Raw genomic sequence first — 18,511 nt, forward strand, 5'->3', positions numbered from 1 at the left:
AATTAAATGTGTTTAATTGATTTATTTTTAAACCTAGAAATATTATACTTGTTCACTTTTTATTGGTGAATAAATAAGAGAGTGTAGATAGATGAGAGAGAAAGACATAGTGAATTCTCTTAAAAATAAAATCATATTCCTTAAAGAAAATATTTTTCTTGATTTTGTAAAAAATATGACCACGTTAACAAAAGTATGAAAGTATGTTTCACTAAAAAAGTGCCAATCAAACAGCAAAAAATTAAAATTAGAGTGGAAAAACACATTTTTCATAAAAAAATATTGACAATCAGATGCACCCTTACAATTTAGTGCTTGTTTGCCACCCTTTAAAATTTTAAATTGTTTACCATATATTATCTTTTACCACATATGCACATAATAAAATATTCTATACACGTACCAATAAAATTTATTTATTTTTTAATCACGTATCCTTTAAAAAAAAAAAAAAAAAGGTTTATTATTCAAAACCTTTTAAGTTTTCAAATAATAGGACAAACGGCAAGCAAATCTTAAGCGAAGAGGAAAAACACACATCTAAGGTGGAAATCGCAGGTGAAGCTTCTGAGTAAGAGCCGACGAGGCAGGCCCCAACAATACACTGCGACTGGGTCCAACCGTTTCCAGGAATGAACACGACATAAACTCCAGGTCCAAATTCGAATTCGACTCTAATACTGTTTTCATATTCCAGATGAATTTCATTCTTTCAATTTGTGACTGGACAAGATTCTCCCATTTTCCTACTGCTTTTCCAAGAAAAAGGAATAAATGCCATATGCGATTTTGCTTTGTTTTTCTTTAAATTGCTGAGAACCATGATGAATTTTTCTATTTTGTTGCAGAACTAAAAAAACCATCTCGTAATTTGATTCAAATAGTTATTTTATAATCGGAATATCTAGGTCGGGAACCGTTCTGAGATCCGATGGTGAAGGAGACAGAATACTACGATGTTTTGGGTGTGAACCCCACGGCCACCGAGGCCCAGATAAAAAAAGCTTATTATATCAAGGTATGTAAAATCCGTTTACCGATTAAATTCATGAAAGCGTACTTTTGTATTTCTTTATTTAGTTGGAACGATTGAGCTTTTGTTGTTTGCTTGAAGAATTAGTGGGGATTAGGAAACTCAGTTTAAAAGAAAATATGTTACTTTTACTTCATCAGCTACAGGATAATCTTTTACGGGGTTTCTGACTTTTGAGCAAGCTAATTTAGCACTTTGCAACTGAATATTTAGGCTATATTTGTTACTTCTATCTGAGAGTAATACGATTTTTGTGAGGTGAACTACATGTTCAACGAATGTAATGGAGAAGACTGGGTTCTACTCAACTGTGAAAGCAGGATACTTCGTTTTTTAGAAATATGATTTGACAATATAGAATACTGGTTTCTGCAAGGAGTTTCTGGTGACATTGTAGTGCTATGATATATAAAATTTTGCCTCTCGAGAACTTTTGAGTAAGAGAAATATATCTCTCCCAATTGAATGTAGATTGATGTTGGAGTAAATTCTTTTCTTTAAGCAAGTTGTTGTGCAAGCTTAATAGTGTTACACAAGAGTCTGATCTTTTAGAAGGGTACAACCTTGCACACTTGTAGTGGCCAGGTTTACATGATCAAACAAAGAGCAACTCTTGCCTTCTGAATCATGGTAGAATCTGCTGCTAACAAAAGTGAAGAGGGTAAAACTTGTGGTATCCTTCTTTTAATAGACGTTTGAAAAATAATATGCCAGTGGTGAGTGAATTTAGTTTGACACAATTGAATGAACGATACTAGGGCTGATGCTTTTGCTTTAACTTTTCTTCTTAATAAAGGGCTGGTTCTGAACACGGTTTTCTTTAAAGATGACTCCTATTTGAAGGAACTTCTTTGGAAAAGTTTTCTATATTTTGTTCAACAGACATGAGATAATCTTTTCGCAGTTGATTTGGTGGGAGCTTACTCTGACAAATGCATTTAGGTTTCGGAACGAGGTTACCCAAAATTTCTCTAAAATTCGCATTGCACTTCCATTTAAGGATTGATTTCTAAGTGGTCTGCTGCCAAAGCCTTAAATGATGACAGGAATACTGCCCTGTCCCACAAGAACTTAGATGTGGGAAAACGCTCCTAAAATATTTTCGCCTTCATTTCTATCCAAATGAAGTGAGTGATGGCCAATGTCCTATAATATCTCACTTCTCCTACCATCTACAATCTCATCTTCAGCTCTCTAGCAAAAGAGCAGTACCGAAATGGATTCGTGTTCCATGAAATATCTGTTTTAAGTGTTTTGCAGATTGAGCTTGCATTGGCATTTGGGCAGCGGCTTTTTATCGTTTCCTTTTCTACATATTGTAGGCATTGGAAGCCTTAATTCGATGCTCCATATGGAAGAGGCTGAGTAGATCCGTAGAGTATTTAAATTCATTCTTAATTATAAACCATTTGAAGATTAAGAAGAAGTGTTGTAAATCTGTTTCATATTAAGGAATGCAGAAACCCTGCAGGCTACAGAAGTTGCCTAGGGATTCATGTGATTTCATGGCAACCAAACAAATAACTTAAAAGAAGATTTAATGCTTGGAAGATAGAAGGTTGGGGCTGAAATTATAAATCCCATAGGCTGATTGTGCTATATAATCAAAGTTAAAAGAAGAATAAGCTCTCTTCTTTATGTAGGTTTCCAGTTTTAAGTTGAACTACAAGATGATTGCAATTTCAAAATTACTTGAAAGGGGTTTATGGTTTTTTGGTTCATTAAATCTAGATCTTTCAACTTCAAAGTTTATTCATACCACTCTAGAAAGGGAAACGAGGCACTTTGCTATGTAATTATGTTGATGGCATTATAAGGTTTCGTTCTATGATATGTTTCTCAAGTAGAATCCTGCTAATAGCTTGGTATTCTCCTGTCTTTATGTTATGTGTTTGGTATTTAAGGTGAGGTTTCATTTATGAGATTTTAATCTGAAGCATCACTATTCTAATCCTGGAAACGAGATTCTGTGCGGATAAGTCTATCCTATTTACCTGTGAACGTATTAATTTCCAGTTCCTACAAGTATATGTGGCGGATGGACCTGAAAACAACACGTGGCCTCTAAGGTAGTTTCTTAGGACGGTTATTCTAGATTTTTTTTCTTTGATTTGATTTATGGTTTTGAATGCATTGTTCTTGTATGATTCCTGTTTGCATTCTTTTTGTTTTGCCATATTTGGAATTTATTTATGGTTTTGAATGCATTGTTCTTGTATGATTCCTGTTTGCATTCTTTTTGTTTTGCCATATTTGGAATTGAAACTACATTAGACTGAGAGAATTATCAGTCCTATTTTTGCTTCACATTATGTTTCATTATCCATTTTGTTTGTGGGTTTTGCAGGCTAGACAGGTTCATCCAGATAAAAATCCGAATGATCCTTTGGCAGCACAAAATTTTCAGGTGAGATTTCCTCCAGATATTATTAGGAAGCTTCCTAGATTTTGCCACTTTGTAGCATGTTTTTTAATGTGTTTCTGTAAGCTGGATGAAGAAAGTAGCTAAAGCATATTTTGTTTACGGCTTTTGTTTTGGATGCAGGCTAATTTTATTTTGCTGATCTAGTTGATATCGTGTTTTCGACTAGTCACATGTTATTGTGCACTCTGAGTTCTCTTTTGTCTTCTGTTTAACTTATTATGTGTAAGTCTAGGACTGAGATTTGACCTTATAGCTTTAGGAGAGTCAAACTTAAACGAAAGTTCAGTTCAGCATTATTTTCATTTCTTTTTACTTCTGCATTGAATAATGATGGCGGTTCTTAGCAGAACATAGCCTTGGCTTTGCACGTGCTAGTTTATCATTTTCAGTTCATATATCCACTGTTAACTTGGTAGAGATTTTGCCCTTGACGAAGAGAAAGGCGTTGAAATAGACAAATTTAGAAGGCAAGTTGAAACATCGACCTACTGCCTTAATCAACTGGAAACTTCAACACAGGGGATGCTGATTATGAGTCTGACTAGTGCCATATGGGGGGAAGGATCAATGATAATTTCAATAAAGGATGTCAGCTCCTCCTCGATTGATTTATTGCTGTAATTTTACAATTTTAAAGAAGGGTCAATAAAAAGTGAAGTTAGTACAGTTGAAATGGAGGACATGCGTCTGCATGGTGTGGTCTACTCAACTCGATTTGTTGGAGGGGAAAATAAAAATCATTATTTGGGAAGATGAAAAAGAAACTCCAGAGGAATTTTCTGCCTGCAACATCTGCATCAAGCATCAAGGAAGCCAATCAACTGATGAATAGGCAGAGGAGTTTTATCAGTTAATAACCTGGGAAGACATCTTGGAGAGCAAGGAACTATTGATGCAGTGTATTGGTAGTTTAGCAGCACATTCAATCTTACGCACTCTCCTAACTGTTTCTGAGGCATTTGAGAATGCATGGTCGTGAAAAAAAAAGTAAAATGGAGCTAACGATGGGAATGGAAATTCCTATGAGGCCTCTGGCAAACCTGGTGCAAATGAATTAGCTAGGTCTTGATAGGATAAACAACCTTGTGACAACAAGGGAGGCACAAAAAGAATTTTACAGCTCCTGAAACAAGTTCAAATAATCACACACTAATTCCTGGAAGTCAAGGTAGTGGATCAACAAGCCAACTCTATGAGTGGGAAACTCTTAATATTTAGCGATTGAGTGTGGAAAAAACAGTAACAGAGAGAAAACTTTAATATGGGGAACAATGAACTAGAAGAGGAATCTATTGGTGAAACCAATTTATCTCTTCATTGAAATAAAACTATAAATATATGCATACAGAATTGTTGCCTAATAAGGCTGTAATTCTATAGTTATCTCTAGCTCTATATTGCAGCTCTCCTATAATGAATAATAGTTGACTAATATAACATCTAATTACAAGCATATACATATACACGGTAAAAAAAAAAAAAAAAAAACTATAAATCAAATTCCTAGAACTAAGGATTAGGTCGATCTTCACTCTCCCTTGAGGCAGTTCGAAAATTTGTGCGTGCCAGCTTGTTTCCCATAGACTTCAAACTTGTTCTTGCAATTCCGTTAGTGCACAAATCTTCTAGTTGAAGTCAGAGGAATGCAAGGAATGCTTGTGATACTGCCTCAATCTTTTTTTAATTGTCTATCTAGTGAGCAATGTTGATTATAACTTTGTTTTCATAGAATAGTTTCGTTGGTTCTTGAATCTTCACCTGTAGACCCTTAGAGCGCTTTATCCCACATGATTTCATTAGTGCCTAAAGCTATTTTACGAAAATCAGCCTCAGAACTAGATCTGGAACCTGACTTTTGTTTTTAACTAATACTAGTTACCAAATTACCTCCAAAATGCAGCAGTGCAAATTGCTGGACCAGTGCAATTTGTTGAAGGGGGAAGGTCTGATACACGTGAGTAGGGGTTGGGGAATTATTCACATGATAGTCCAGTACGTTGTTTGTTTTGTGGGGGAAGGGAGAGGAACATTTCTTGAATAAATTGAGAGCTAATAAAAGGGGTGGTGGGGGTGGGTCATTCTGTCATTCATTCAGAAATTGATAGTGGGATAGGGAGAGGAGCTAACTCTTTCAGAATGCCTAGATTTCATTTTAAGTTCTTGGTTATTTCCATTCAATACAGATATACAATGACAATTACGAATACCAGTTCTATCGATAAATACAAACTACAATCTCTTTTAATCTCCGTCTGATTCTTTTTGTGTATTCAATTGCAATTCTGTCCAGTTACAACCCAAGATACAAAGATCCTATCATATAGCTGTCATGACATTAATGGCTATTCTTTGAAAACACAAGTCGTTTCCATGGAGTAGCTTTTAGATACCTTAGGATCCTCATTACAGAATCCATGTGTTCTTGTACAACTCGTAAAATATGCAATGTCTGCCGGAGCATGAGATAAAGAAATCAATCTTACCACGAGTCTTGGACATCTCTCTTTGTCTACTGGAATAAAACCTTCCTTTTCTTTTAACTTCTGACAAGGATCAGCTGGAGCACCCACAGATTTTCATCCCAGTTAATTTGTTTCATTAATACGTATTGTGCTGCCACATGCTGATAAATGTTCTTTCTGAGGTTGCTTCCCTGCAAAATCCTGCAGTCCTTTAGACCCATGCCCTATTAGTGTAAGAGGTTGTTTGTAGGGATTCTGAGAATTGATTTTTTGACTGTTAAAATTAAAAGTGGTTCCTATTTGTGAGAGAAGAATTAAAAAATGACGACTGGAATTGAAATAATGGTTAAAAAATAAATCTCAAAGAATAATAAAATAACGGTGAAAATTTGATTTTAGTTGGCTTAAAATCCTCACCAAACACCCCCTAAATTTAGCAAACAAGTTGACATGTAGGGGAGTCAAGTCGTGTTAGTCTCACTCAGAACTTATAGGTTATAACTCATCTCATGCCCTTATCGAATGTCAAATGATAAGACATTCTAGTTTTTAGCTTGCAATAAAGCTTTTCGGACGATCAGCCATACTGGGACTGAGACACGGCCTGGACTCCCGCGGGGGGCAGCAGTGGGGAATCTTGGACAACCTAAAAGGAAAAGAACATAGGAATTACTAGTCTTACGCTCTTGTTGGTGAGTGAATAAGCGCTCGTACAGCCGTGAGCCTATTCTTGAGTTTATCAAGGCTGGCTAGGAACAAGCTCAAGATTGTATTTATGCAAGCAATACAAAGACCTTGTTTGGGCTCCGTTATTTTTAAAATGCATTTTTCTTTTTTATTTTTAACTATACATTCTCCAATAAAATAAGATTACATGTAAATCCAAATTTTTTCTTATTTTTTAACCTCGCATTTTTCAAAAAATTACTATTCCAAAATACACTTTACCCAAAATTTGTTTTTAATGGAGTCCAAACTGGGACAAATTATAAGCAAGCTGTTGATGGGAGGCGATGTGTTGTGTTGTGCTAAGTTTATGTATGTGCTATATCAACTAGAGCATCATCTGGCTTGGAAGTGCAACAATTCTTATTGCACTTGAGATTGGACCTTGTAAGATAATTAAAAGGTGGTCTATGATAATGCTTTTGATTCAAGCATCTTGTTCCTTAGCTTGGTGTTGTTTCAGGAGTTGGTGATGAAAATTTGAGATTTTGGGAAAAATTTATAAACTGTTTAATTCATAAGTAGATAGAAATGAGTGGTGGATATAGTACTTATGAGTCCACTGAAGTGTGTGGCTAAAAATGAAGTTTGAATATTTATAAATAATTTATAAATTTTGCATAACAGGGGACTATTATTATTAGAGTTTAAGCATAAGTAGAAGGACTTTGCAAGATCCAAAGATTTAGAACTTGAGAAAATTTAATTTGTTGTTATCTTCTATTCTTTCTTTATTTGGGAATTAATTTGCCGTTGGCTTATGGCATTATATTGATGTATTGTTTTTATGCCAAAAATTGGAGCTGGACTTTTTCTGTCGGAACTGTCATTTAACTGTTGGTTTTGTACATGTATGGGCAGTTGCAAAAAACTTATGCAAACAATGATTGAATCTTGCTAAAGATGAGCAATGAACTATTGTTCTAGTTCCGTGGATATTCATGTTTAATGTGTGAGGAATGGTCTTGATGTTTCAGTTTCTAATCTTCCCCTTGATTTCAGATTTTAGGAGAGGCTTACCAAGTATTGAGTGATTCATCCCAAAGGCAAGCTTATGATGCCCATGGGAAGTCGGGAATTTCAACGTCAGTCTATTTTCTAATTTATGAACTTCATTAGCTTTTGCGTTGTCAATAGCTTCTGATATACTGATTTAATTTTTAACATTTATGCTCTGACGACTATTTTCTTGCCTTGATACCTTTCAGGGAAGCAATTATTGATCCTGCAGCAATTTTTGCAATGCTTTTTGGAAGTGAGCTTTTTGAGGACTACATTGGCCAGCTTGCCATGGCATCGATGGCTTCACTTGATATTTTTACAGAAGAAGAGTTTGATGCTAAGAAGTTGCAAGAGAAAATGAGGGTAAAATTTTGAATATTCCACATTGAGCGTTTAGAACTTATCATTCATGTGTGGCTCCGTAAGGGTTTCTTTTATCAAGGTTAGCTGGGATACGAGGTTACAGTAAAGGGAAAGGGAGTTTAAAAGGTCCTTGTGCTTATATTTTCTGCTCCTAAAATTCCACTCTCTACTAAAGAAAATGATATCTTATATAATTTTGAGATCTATTCTTCTAGTTTCTATCTTCTTCTCTGGTTCCCTTTTGTAGATCATATTTGAAAATAAGTGCAGCAGGACAATTCAAGCATTGTCAGATCCAACTTGATTTTCCTATTTTGCTAGTGTAGGATTCTGTTATTATTGGTTTTACATTTTTGCTGATAGGATTTTAGTTCTGGATAATAGGTTGTAGTAGGTGATTGTTTTACTTTCCTACTAGGCAGTGATTAGCACTTTTTTGTAGTCTATTAGGATATTACTGTTCTTCTTTGAATCCCCATATAAGAATAGGGATAGACATGTTTTTTAAAATTCTTTTGAATAGGGAATGCCTTCTAATTATTGACTGAAAGAAAAGATAACATGTTGGTGTAGAGAAAATATTACTCAAGTTAATAGCAGGATGAAATTTTAACATAGTGATTAAGATGTCAATGTGATCCTCAAAAAGGAAGGGAGAAATTCTTTTATTGGTATCTGCCTTGAATTGAAATTTATTATTATATCAGCATTTATTTAACTGAGGGCTTTTTCCTTGTAAGTTTAGATTGTTCAAAAGGAAAGGGAAGAGAAGCTTGCTAGTATACTAAAAGATCGGTTAAACCTGTATGTCCAAGGGCATAAAGAGGAATTTATTCGTAATGCCGAAGCCGAAGTATCAAGGCTCTCCAGTGCTGGTAACACATCATTTTTTCCATTTTCCATTCCAGTTAATGCTTCATGTTTCCTAGCCTTTTCTAGTGATGTCATTTTAAGACTTGTAATTCTGGAACTGTATGGAGTTACTGCCTGCTTTCTTTTTCCATTTCGTCTCTTTGCAGCTTTCTTACAGTTTTCGTAACATTGTATATGAAGAGAAAAGTTGTCTGTATTGCCAAATACCTGATAGCTTCAAAGATAAATAATAATAAACTATTTAGCTTCATTATACAAATTTGACAGCAATTCAGCCCTAATTTTATGTGATTGAAATGCTCGACTTAAAACCTAAGTCTTCCAACTAGACTAGCTGATCTCAAAAAATCCTAAAGGCTGATGGGCATTGATACCTCCTTCTCTTCTTTTTTTTTTTTTTTTTTTTTTCAATCAATTAGATAGCTGATTCAGTGGGCTGTCAAGTCAATTCGCAAGGAAAAGAATCAGTGTAAATTTAATGTAATTGTATAAATTGAAGTTGTCCATTTTTTATGGAAAGTACACTGGGATGCTATAGCTATTAGTCGTTTTAATGCAAACCCACTTTTATGGAGATTTCTAAGTGGCCTAGGAGAATGTTAGCTAAGAGTGTTGCTGTATTATTGGATATCATCCTACTTTTATCAGGAAGAAAAATCTCAGTTAAGAGGGTTGCTTAATTTTTTAATTGCATCTCCCAAATAGAATTAGAAAATCCAGCAGCCAATTGGTATGTATTCTTTCACTTAAATAGTAGAGATGATCATCATGATAATTTGATGATATGTTGCTTCAATTTTCCTAATCATTTTGCTAGGGTGAAGCACTCTTCTTCTCCTTTGTATTGTCCTACGATTTCCATTCATTTGATCCTTTTCTTTTTCACAAAAATATTACATCATAAAGCCCACTCCGTCCCTAGCCTATGTAAATCAGTCTCTACAGTTTAAATAATGTTCATGGGTCATGTTTATCATCTCACAACAGGCCAGAATTTGGTCTCCAAACCATTATATAATTTTGTATCCTACCAATTTCCATTCTATCCTTACTAGATCTCTTTACAATATTCGTCATAGGAGGCTATATGAGAGTTTACAAAATCCCAGTAGGCTTTATGAGATTTCTTAAAGCTTTCTTGTGTGAATATGATCATGGGCTACCTTTTTGCAATTCACTTTAGAATGGATGCTTAGCAAAATGTTCTGGAAAGAGAAACACCAATGGATGTCTATTGTTGGATATATAATGTTCATATGGTAGAAATTCACCATGGCTTTAAAGTTCAAACAGTAAACATCACTCTTATTGACCTGTTTCACAAATATTTCTGTACCAAGCACCGTGAGAGGAGATGAGTTTACGACATTCAATTCAATATGCTAGAGGATATGGTATTCTTGCTAAGATATTTTCGAAGATGATTAAATTTATGATTCAAAAAGTTGTGAGGGGAATGAAGTCCCGCTAACTTGATGGTTTCAGTGTGGCATTGCCTCAAACAAGTCTCGATTGACTTGATGGATTCAATGTGAATTTGCTGTCTAACAGTTTGATGAGAATGTTTCTCCCAAGAGAAACCCTGCAACATTGACTGTTAATAAGTTATTTTCTAATAACAATGATGCAAATGATGCTATGTTTTATTAGCCTTGTTGCCACGTCAAAAGCAGTGATACACTATTAAGCCTGCTCAAGGTAACAGATCAAATTCATTTTTCTTCAGTATGCTGCTTTTTTTATCATCATTTACTGCAATTGGAGAAAGTCTCTGCCTCATCAACTTAATGTTCTGTTACAGCTTATGGCATTGATATGCTGAATACCATTGGCTATATATATGTAAGGCAGGCAGCAAAAGAGCTTGGAAAGAAGGTGATGTATCTGGGTGTGCCATTTGTTGCTGAGTGGTTCAGGAACAAAGGACACTTTATCAAATCCCAAGTAACTGCTGCAACAGGTTGGTTGTCGTGTGCTGTTTTGATAAGAAGCTGATTTTGATTGGTTTCTATACTTCTACTGGGATAAAATATTTTGCATTGTTTAGTTATCTTGATGTGTATCTAATTCAAAGTCAAGTATCTGAAAGTAGCAGTATGGCCATCATTTCTAGGCTTTCCTTGGTTTTGGATGTTCGAGATGAATTGCAACTGTGTTCCTTGTTCTTGTTGATTTTACCGATAAAACAAGACCCAAGATAGAGAAACTGGGAATCAAAGGACAGTGTATAAACCGGGAATGTCACGTCATGAATTTTTGTACAACAAACAACTCAATTTTGTCATACTACTAAATCCAAACACTAATAAACAACTAAAACGGTACATTATTTTGGAAGTCCCCATTCTTATTGAATCCAACTGCATGCTGTAAAAATTTCATATTCACCTAATTGAGTTTTTAAGACTGTAGGAGTGAGAAAAATTTAGGTAGTTGAGGATTCTTGGCTTGGAACATTTGGCGATGGACAAATGTCAGAATTTTTAACTTATTATTGGACTAATTTGTGCTGATTCCAAAAAAATCGGGAGCGATGGATATTAAAGACTTTAGTCCCATCAGCTTAGTAAGTCAAGATTATTGCAAATAGATTAAAAGAGGTGTTGGGGAAAGTAGTGTCTAAATTTCAAAATGCGTTTGTCAAAGGTCGACAAATTTTGAATTCCTTACTTATAGCAAATGAATGTATTGACTCGAGATTGCAAACAGGGTTCCAGGGATGTTATGTGAACTTGATATTCAAAAAGCATATGATTATGTGGACTAGGGATTCCTTTTGTATATGCTCAAGCGATGCGGGTTCGGGGATAAGCGGTGTTGATGAATTCAGTTTTGTATCTCTACGGTCTCCTTTTCAGTTTTGGAAAACGGCACTTTCGAGGGTTATTTCCGGAGTAGCAGAGGCTTGAGGCAAGGGAATTTTTTGTTTCCATTTCTGTTCGTTATCATTATGGAGGCGTTCGGTAGGATGCTTGAGAAGGCTATGAGGAGAGTTTGTTGAGGGGCTTTATGGTTGACTAATTGCAGGTATCTCATTTGCTATTTGTAGATGACATATTGATCTTCTGTGATGCAGATGCTGAGCAATTCAGGAACTTGCTTCTATGCTTTGAAGCTGTATCTGGTTTGAAGATAAATTTAGGGAAATTTGAGGCTATCACAATGAGAGATGTCAACAACGTAGAGGAGTTGGCGGCTATATTGAGTTGTAGGGTTGCGCAGTTGCCTATGTCATACCTTATGCTCCTCTTAGGAGCATATTTTAAAAGTATACACATTTGGAACATTATTGTGGAAAGGATGGAGAGGAGGTTAGCGGGTTGGAAGCGTATATACCTCTCGAAGGGAGGACGTCTTACCCTCATTGAGTCCCCCTATCGAATCTCCCTACTTATTTCTTATCATTATTTCCTATTCCAGTCTCAGTGGCAAAAAAAATTATTGAGGATTCAACGGGAGTTTCTATGAGGAGGATTAGGGGAGGAGAGGAAGCTTCACTTGGTTAATTGGAGTCTAGTTTGTTCTCCCCTAAGGATAGGGGGCCTCGGACTGAAAAGTCTTGTATTGTTTAATAAGGCTGTGCTTGGTAAGTGGTTATGGCGATTCGGCGTGGAGAGGGAGAGATTTTGGAGGGGAATTATAGAGGCGAAATATGGTGTTATGGAGGGGAATGGTGCTCGATCGTGGATCGTGATTTTTATGAGGTGAGCTTATGGAGGTATATCAGACGAGGGTGCAGAGACTTTCGGGATAGATTGATGTATGTGGTAGGGAATGACAATACTATCAGATTTTGGGAAGATTGTTGGTGTGGAAATCGACCGTTAAGAGTGGAGTTTCCGTCTCTGTACCGTTTTGCTTTGTGGCCATCTGCTATGGTGACTGAAGTCTTACATATACATAATGGGAATCTTAGCTGGAACATTGTTTTTGGGAGGGGTTTGTAGGATTGGGAATTGGATGATTATGCGCTGTTTTTAACCTCTTTGTATGAGGTGCACATCAAGGTAGGAGAGAGTGATTGTAGCAGGTGGAGGTTGGCGAGGGATGGTATTTTCTCAGTTGACACTTATTTTAGATCCTTATTGGGTCTTGTGGAGAGCTCATTCCTCTGGAAGATAGTATGAAAATGTAAACTGCCCCCTCGGGTGGCAATTTTACTATGGACGGTTGTGAGGGGACAGGTGTTATTAGTGGATGACCTCTGAATAAGGGGTTTTTATGTTACGGAATGGTGTTATATGTGTAGGAAGAATAGGAAGATGATTGACCACTTATTTATTCATTGCGAAGGTGCTCGTTTCTTATGGAACGATATTCTGGCTTCCCAACACATAGATTGGGTGTTTCAGCGGTGTATGGAGGATGTACTGAAAACATGGAGGAGAAAATTTCGTAATAATGATAGCACACTTGTTTGGATCTTATTCCAGGATGCATTGTCTGGTGTGTGTGGAGGGAGAGAAACAGTCACTGTTTTGATGATCATACACAGACAACTGAGCAGATTAAAGAATTGTTTTATATGACATTGTATACTTGGTTTAATGCTATGGCTTCTATTTGTATAGATGGGTTGCCTAATTTTAAGTTGTTTTTTTCTTGTATTAATTGATAATACACCGTCTCTATATTATCCGTGATTAATAAAATATTTGATTACCTATCAAAAAAAATTACACCAACCGGTTATTATCATTTTGTTCCAAGTTTTTTTTGTTGGCAGGAAAAAAGTGGGTTAAAGTTAAAAAGGGAAAATGGAAGTTGCAGACGTCCTAGTTAATTAGGTTCAAATTTAAGGAACTTGATGCAAACTGTTAAAAATGTAATAAAAGGGGTTTTTGTATGTTACTTGTGTATTTGTGAGTATAATGTGAATTTCTTACTGGTTACTTCCTTTAAAATCACTATTAGTTCTGCAAATCTTTAAAATGTGTTACAAGATAAACTACAATTTTAACATAATATTAATGACAAATGTTAATTAAAGCTGAAGAATTTCAACATTCCTTTTGTTTTTAAGATGCAAAGGGATAATGTTTCTTTTTCTTTTGTTTAATTGTAAGGAACTTGATGCAAACTGTTAAAAATGTAATAAAAGGGGTTTTTGTATGTTACTTGTGTATTTGTGAGTATAATGTGAATTTCTTACTGGTTACTTCCTTTAAAATCACTATTAGTTCTGCAAATCTTTAAAATGTGTTACAAGATAAACTACAATTTTAACATAATATTAATGACAAATGTTAATTAAAGCTGAAGAATTTCAACATTCCTTTTGTTTTTAAGATGCAAAGGGATAATGTTTCTTTTTCTTTTGTTTAATTGAGGGTGAGATCTGCAATAATATAGATGGAAGGAGACTAGTCTGACCATTGCTCGTGCCAATATAGTTCAGGACTGACCAACTAGCCCAAAATGCTTGTGCGCCCATATTGACAGATAGAAGTTATCGAAGTCTTGGAAAACCAATTGCACTATCATTCAAAACTCGGGTGGGATGAGGTATTACATGCTCCCCAGATCACATGTGACATATTTGTTGTTTCCAATCCATGGTACATATATCCGTGGATCACCCCACATCTCGGGCTCACATAACTGGATAGTATTCAGTGGCTTTTGATGCGTACAAGGATTCGAGTCAGATCTTTCTCCCTGCAAATTGGTTAGATGGGTTATACCCATATTGACATGTAGAATGTACACATATTAATATAAACCAGTCATATATCCTATCGCAACCACGGTGGAATGGTGTTCCATCAGAAAGATGTGAGATCATATCTTCAATATACTCGGGTTTTGTCTTCAAAGTTTGATCATTAGACAGTTTCTTTTGCTTAAAAGTTCTAACTACATGCATGGTTTGTAGCCAGGTATTTAGGGTGAGTTTTATAGGTGAACTATTCTCTTACTGTAATTCTTGAAATTATGCATATTAGTTTCAACTCAGTTCAAATATCCCCTACTTATCATGGCTGGCTATATGGGTCCTCTTCTTTCTCTCCCAAATTGTGAAATCTGATGATCCCAGTTCTTGAAGAAGCTGGCAAAATGTTGTGATGGTTGTTAGGCTACCACTTCCCACCTTCATTTGGATTTGGACTCTGTGTTAAAGACACAAAGCATGTGGCACAAGAATTATTTGGTTTTTTATATTTGTTTTGTAACATACTTATGGAATTAAATTAATTTTCTTAGGTGCTTTGGCTTTGATCCAGCTACAAGAAGACATGAAACGACACCTTAGTGAAGAGGGAAATTACACTGAGGACGAACTCCAAAAATACATGGAATCAAACAAGAAGTTGATGACCGATTCCCTCTGGAAGCTTAATGTGGCTGATATTGAAGCTACGCTGTGCCGTGTTTGTCAGATGGTTGTTCAGGACTCTGAAGTTTTTGGTTAAATGTTTTAGGTACCATTTTATTTTCTCCATTATGATGTATTATGATTTCCTTAGGTTCTTCAAGAAAACAATGTGAAGAGAGAGGACCTTCGTATGCGAGCAAAGGGTTTAAAAACCCTGGGCAAAGTTTTCCAGGTAATTTATATGCCCAAAGACATCGTCATTTTCCTGTTATATAAAATATTTCCATTCATTATATAAAATACTAAACATATTTTTGGGATGCATCAGAAGACGAAGTCAGTGAATGGGAATGAGACTGAAAATATACTAAATGGAAGTGAACCAAGTAGCAATGCTCCTCCTTTTAATACATCAGCAAGATCACCAATAGATGAAGAGGTATCTCACAACGCAATAGCATCCCAGGTAGTGCTTTCATTTCCCCCTAGAACTCTCTGTCTATTTGTAAAAGATGACGGTTAAAAGAGTATCTGTGAAAGCATTTCATCCCGTTTTAGAGAGTGAAACTTTTCTAGAATAAGACGATTTTACTAATCCCCAGCAACACACTCGCACAGAAGAAAAACGAATAAGAAGGAATCTAACCAGAGGAAAATGATAAAATGGAAAAAAGAAAGAAGGAGAAAGTCCAAGGAGGCACACATTTTCCTTATTTCTTTGGGGCTGACATTGGAGTTAAACAGAAGAAAGGGGGATGAGAAAACCCCCATCGTGGTTTCATGTTCAAAACGAGCATACATCATTAAGGATAATTATATGGTGTGACATTAGCATCTATGCTTCTTAAGGATATATCGTTTTATTCAGTGTATTTGGTTTATATTTTTCCTTTCTATAATGAACAAGTTTAAGAATCTATTCCACTAAAATATCTACTTTTTTGAGGAAAATGTTTTCAAATTTGTTTCGATCAAAATTACCTTAATAAATGCTTCCTAACATCATCCAGCGTTGTTTTATCCATTAATTTTTGTACAACTGGATTTTCCAGAGCCCATACGTGGAGGCTCCACAATTTGCTGGAACTCAATTCAACTTCCCAATGCCAGCTGCGCCGCCTGGTGCTCAGAGACATACATAAACATCTAGAGTTTGACATTTTTTGTAGAGTTTGAACAGTATAGCATGCTGTTTGTATTTTTCCTGTCAAATGATGAAGTTAGTGTGTATTATTTCTTGAATGTGCTTGTGTCATATTGTACATGCCATTTAGAAATTCCATGTTGGTGCTGCTGCTGTTCAAGCCTTTGATCAATCGTTGGACTAATGCTTTATTGACAGTGATCCCATTTTCTTGAGTTGCATAGTACTGGTTAAAACATAAGTAGATATGTTGTGACTTGTGCTGTCTGATATGCTCTTCGTCTCTTCCACAACCCCAATCTGTCCTCCCCCGTCCTCCTACAAGAACACATGCACAAACAAGCATACCATATATTCGTTATTTTGGATTTAGTCGCACTTAGGGGTAGGATGCCACATGTCAACATGGTTCTTTTCCATTTTCGCCTGATTGTTGTTCAGCTAATATTGACGTCATGTGAAAATTTTGGGTTTTTTTTGCCTCTTGTAAGTAGAATCATGCTATACTTGGAGGAAATTTTTCACTGATTTCCTATGGCTGTTACCTGACAACTGTCTTCCCGTAGGAAATTTGTGAAATATTTCCCTGTACATTGAGCCGCATCCCTTAAATATAGTGTTGATATCAAAAAATACATCAATAGAATTTCGACCACCTTCTCTCCGCATAAACGCCATTTGCACATTGGAACAACCCGTTTAGAGGTAAAGGCTGCCAATCGAGTTTGGTAATCGTTTGAACGCAGACGGTCAAGTCAACAGTTGGAGAAAAACAAGAAAATGGAGAGGTTGTTTGGCTAGGGTTTGAGTAACGTACCTTAATTGTGGATTCACATATATATGGTAGGCAAATGGGCCAAGTGAGCTAGGGGGTTGAACCCAAGCATTTGGCCCAAAAAAAAAAGTTGTTTAATTAAATAAGTCCGATCCAATTAAATAATCGATGTCGAGTTGGTCAATGTGAAACCTCATTCATCACGTGCATGCCACTTAATTTATAAATATATATAGAGTCAAGTGTCCACAAATAAAAAGATAGCCCGGAAAACAAACCTTCACTTGCTCTCTCGATAATTAGGAAAATCAAGTCTCTCAAATTGGCTCCATTCCGACCCTCGGTAGTTTGTTTAGTTAGTAAACTATGAATTGATGTTATTTCGTTGTGTATTGTGTCCAATACTTTTCCATAATGTGTCGGTGCCATGAAAATGACTTTTTGATCTTTTTCATGAGATGGTAATCATAAATCGAGTAGGTATATTCTTTGAGGTCAAGGCATATTTATTTCAGATCCAATAATACAATTTGGCTTGTAGATAAGGGCGTTGCTGTGTGGTGGGTTTGGTACTTAATTAATAGGGGTGGAGGGTGGATATTTTGTGTGGAATTACCTGAATTATATTAGAATCTTACCTAGTCAACTGGTTAAAATTATTCTGATCTTACCACTGAATTATATTTCAGTGTAAAAATTGTGTTTTTGTAATCTTTAGGGTAATTAAAAAAAATGCCCCTATCGTTTACATTCATTGCTAAAATAGTTCCTACGGTTTCAAATTTGGCATTTACACCCTTATTTCAGACTTTTCTTGCTTTTCGTTAGATTCTGTTAATTCCACTATGAAAAAATGCATCGAATTCACTCACATTATTTGAAAGGGGTAAATTAGTCAAGTCGCTTTATTCTTTTCCTCTCTAAAAGTTTTTGGTGAATATCATTCTAATGGTTTGATGTAATTTACAAGTTTAGACTTCAACTCAAAACGTTGTCAGCAAATATCATCTCTAACCCTTTAACCGTTTGGCACAAAAATAATCATCGAGAAGTTACGGAGTGCAAGTGCTCAAAATTAACTTGCTACAATAGATGCAAAATACCACAATTAAAAAAATATAATAATAATAATAATAATAATAATAATAATAATAATAATAATAATAATAATAATAATAATAATAGTCATTTGCTACACAATAGACAATTACATTTTTAACCAACCAAGCATGATCTCAATAATTCTGATATGCTAAATTACCTGCTATGTATATTACATTAAGCTGATAAACAAAAATTGATAAGATTTACACAAAAAAAAAAAACGATTGCAGCAGTCTGAATAGTTGATTGCAATATACATATTTCCACATCCCTAACCCTAATAATAAT

General features: G+C 35.5%; 1 protein-coding gene across 3 annotated transcripts; it reads left to right on the forward strand.

Annotated features, from left to right (window-relative positions):
- Positions 1–494: 494 nt before the first annotated feature.
- LOC111372550 (chaperone protein dnaJ 10-like) lies at positions 495–16,565 on the forward strand. Of its 3 annotated transcripts, none has more exons than XM_022994901.1 (11): positions 495–654; positions 849–1,018; positions 3,381–3,440; positions 7,649–7,731; positions 7,855–8,011; positions 8,757–8,886; positions 10,686–10,844; positions 15,089–15,267; positions 15,352–15,432; positions 15,532–15,666; positions 16,253–16,565. In XM_022994901.1, exons 2-11 carry the CDS (start codon positions 932–934, stop codon positions 16,340–16,342), a joined length of 1,161 nt encoding a protein of 386 aa, XP_022850669.1. In that variant the 5' UTR covers positions 495–654; positions 849–931; the 3' UTR covers positions 16,343–16,565. The 3 variants fall into 3 exon arrangements, with proteins under 3 accessions (XP_022850669.1, XP_022850667.1, XP_022850668.1); XM_022994899.1 differs by having other exon boundaries at positions 496–654; positions 15,529–15,666; XM_022994900.1 differs by having other exon boundaries at positions 496–654; positions 909–1,018; positions 15,529–15,666.
- Positions 16,566–18,511: the final 1,946 nt, after the last annotated feature.

This window comes from Olea europaea, unplaced genomic scaffold, assembly GCF_002742605.1.
Source record: "Olea europaea var. sylvestris unplaced genomic scaffold, O_europaea_v1 scaffold101, whole genome shotgun sequence".
Lineage (NCBI taxonomy): Eukaryota > Viridiplantae > Streptophyta > Magnoliopsida > Lamiales > Oleaceae > Olea > Olea europaea.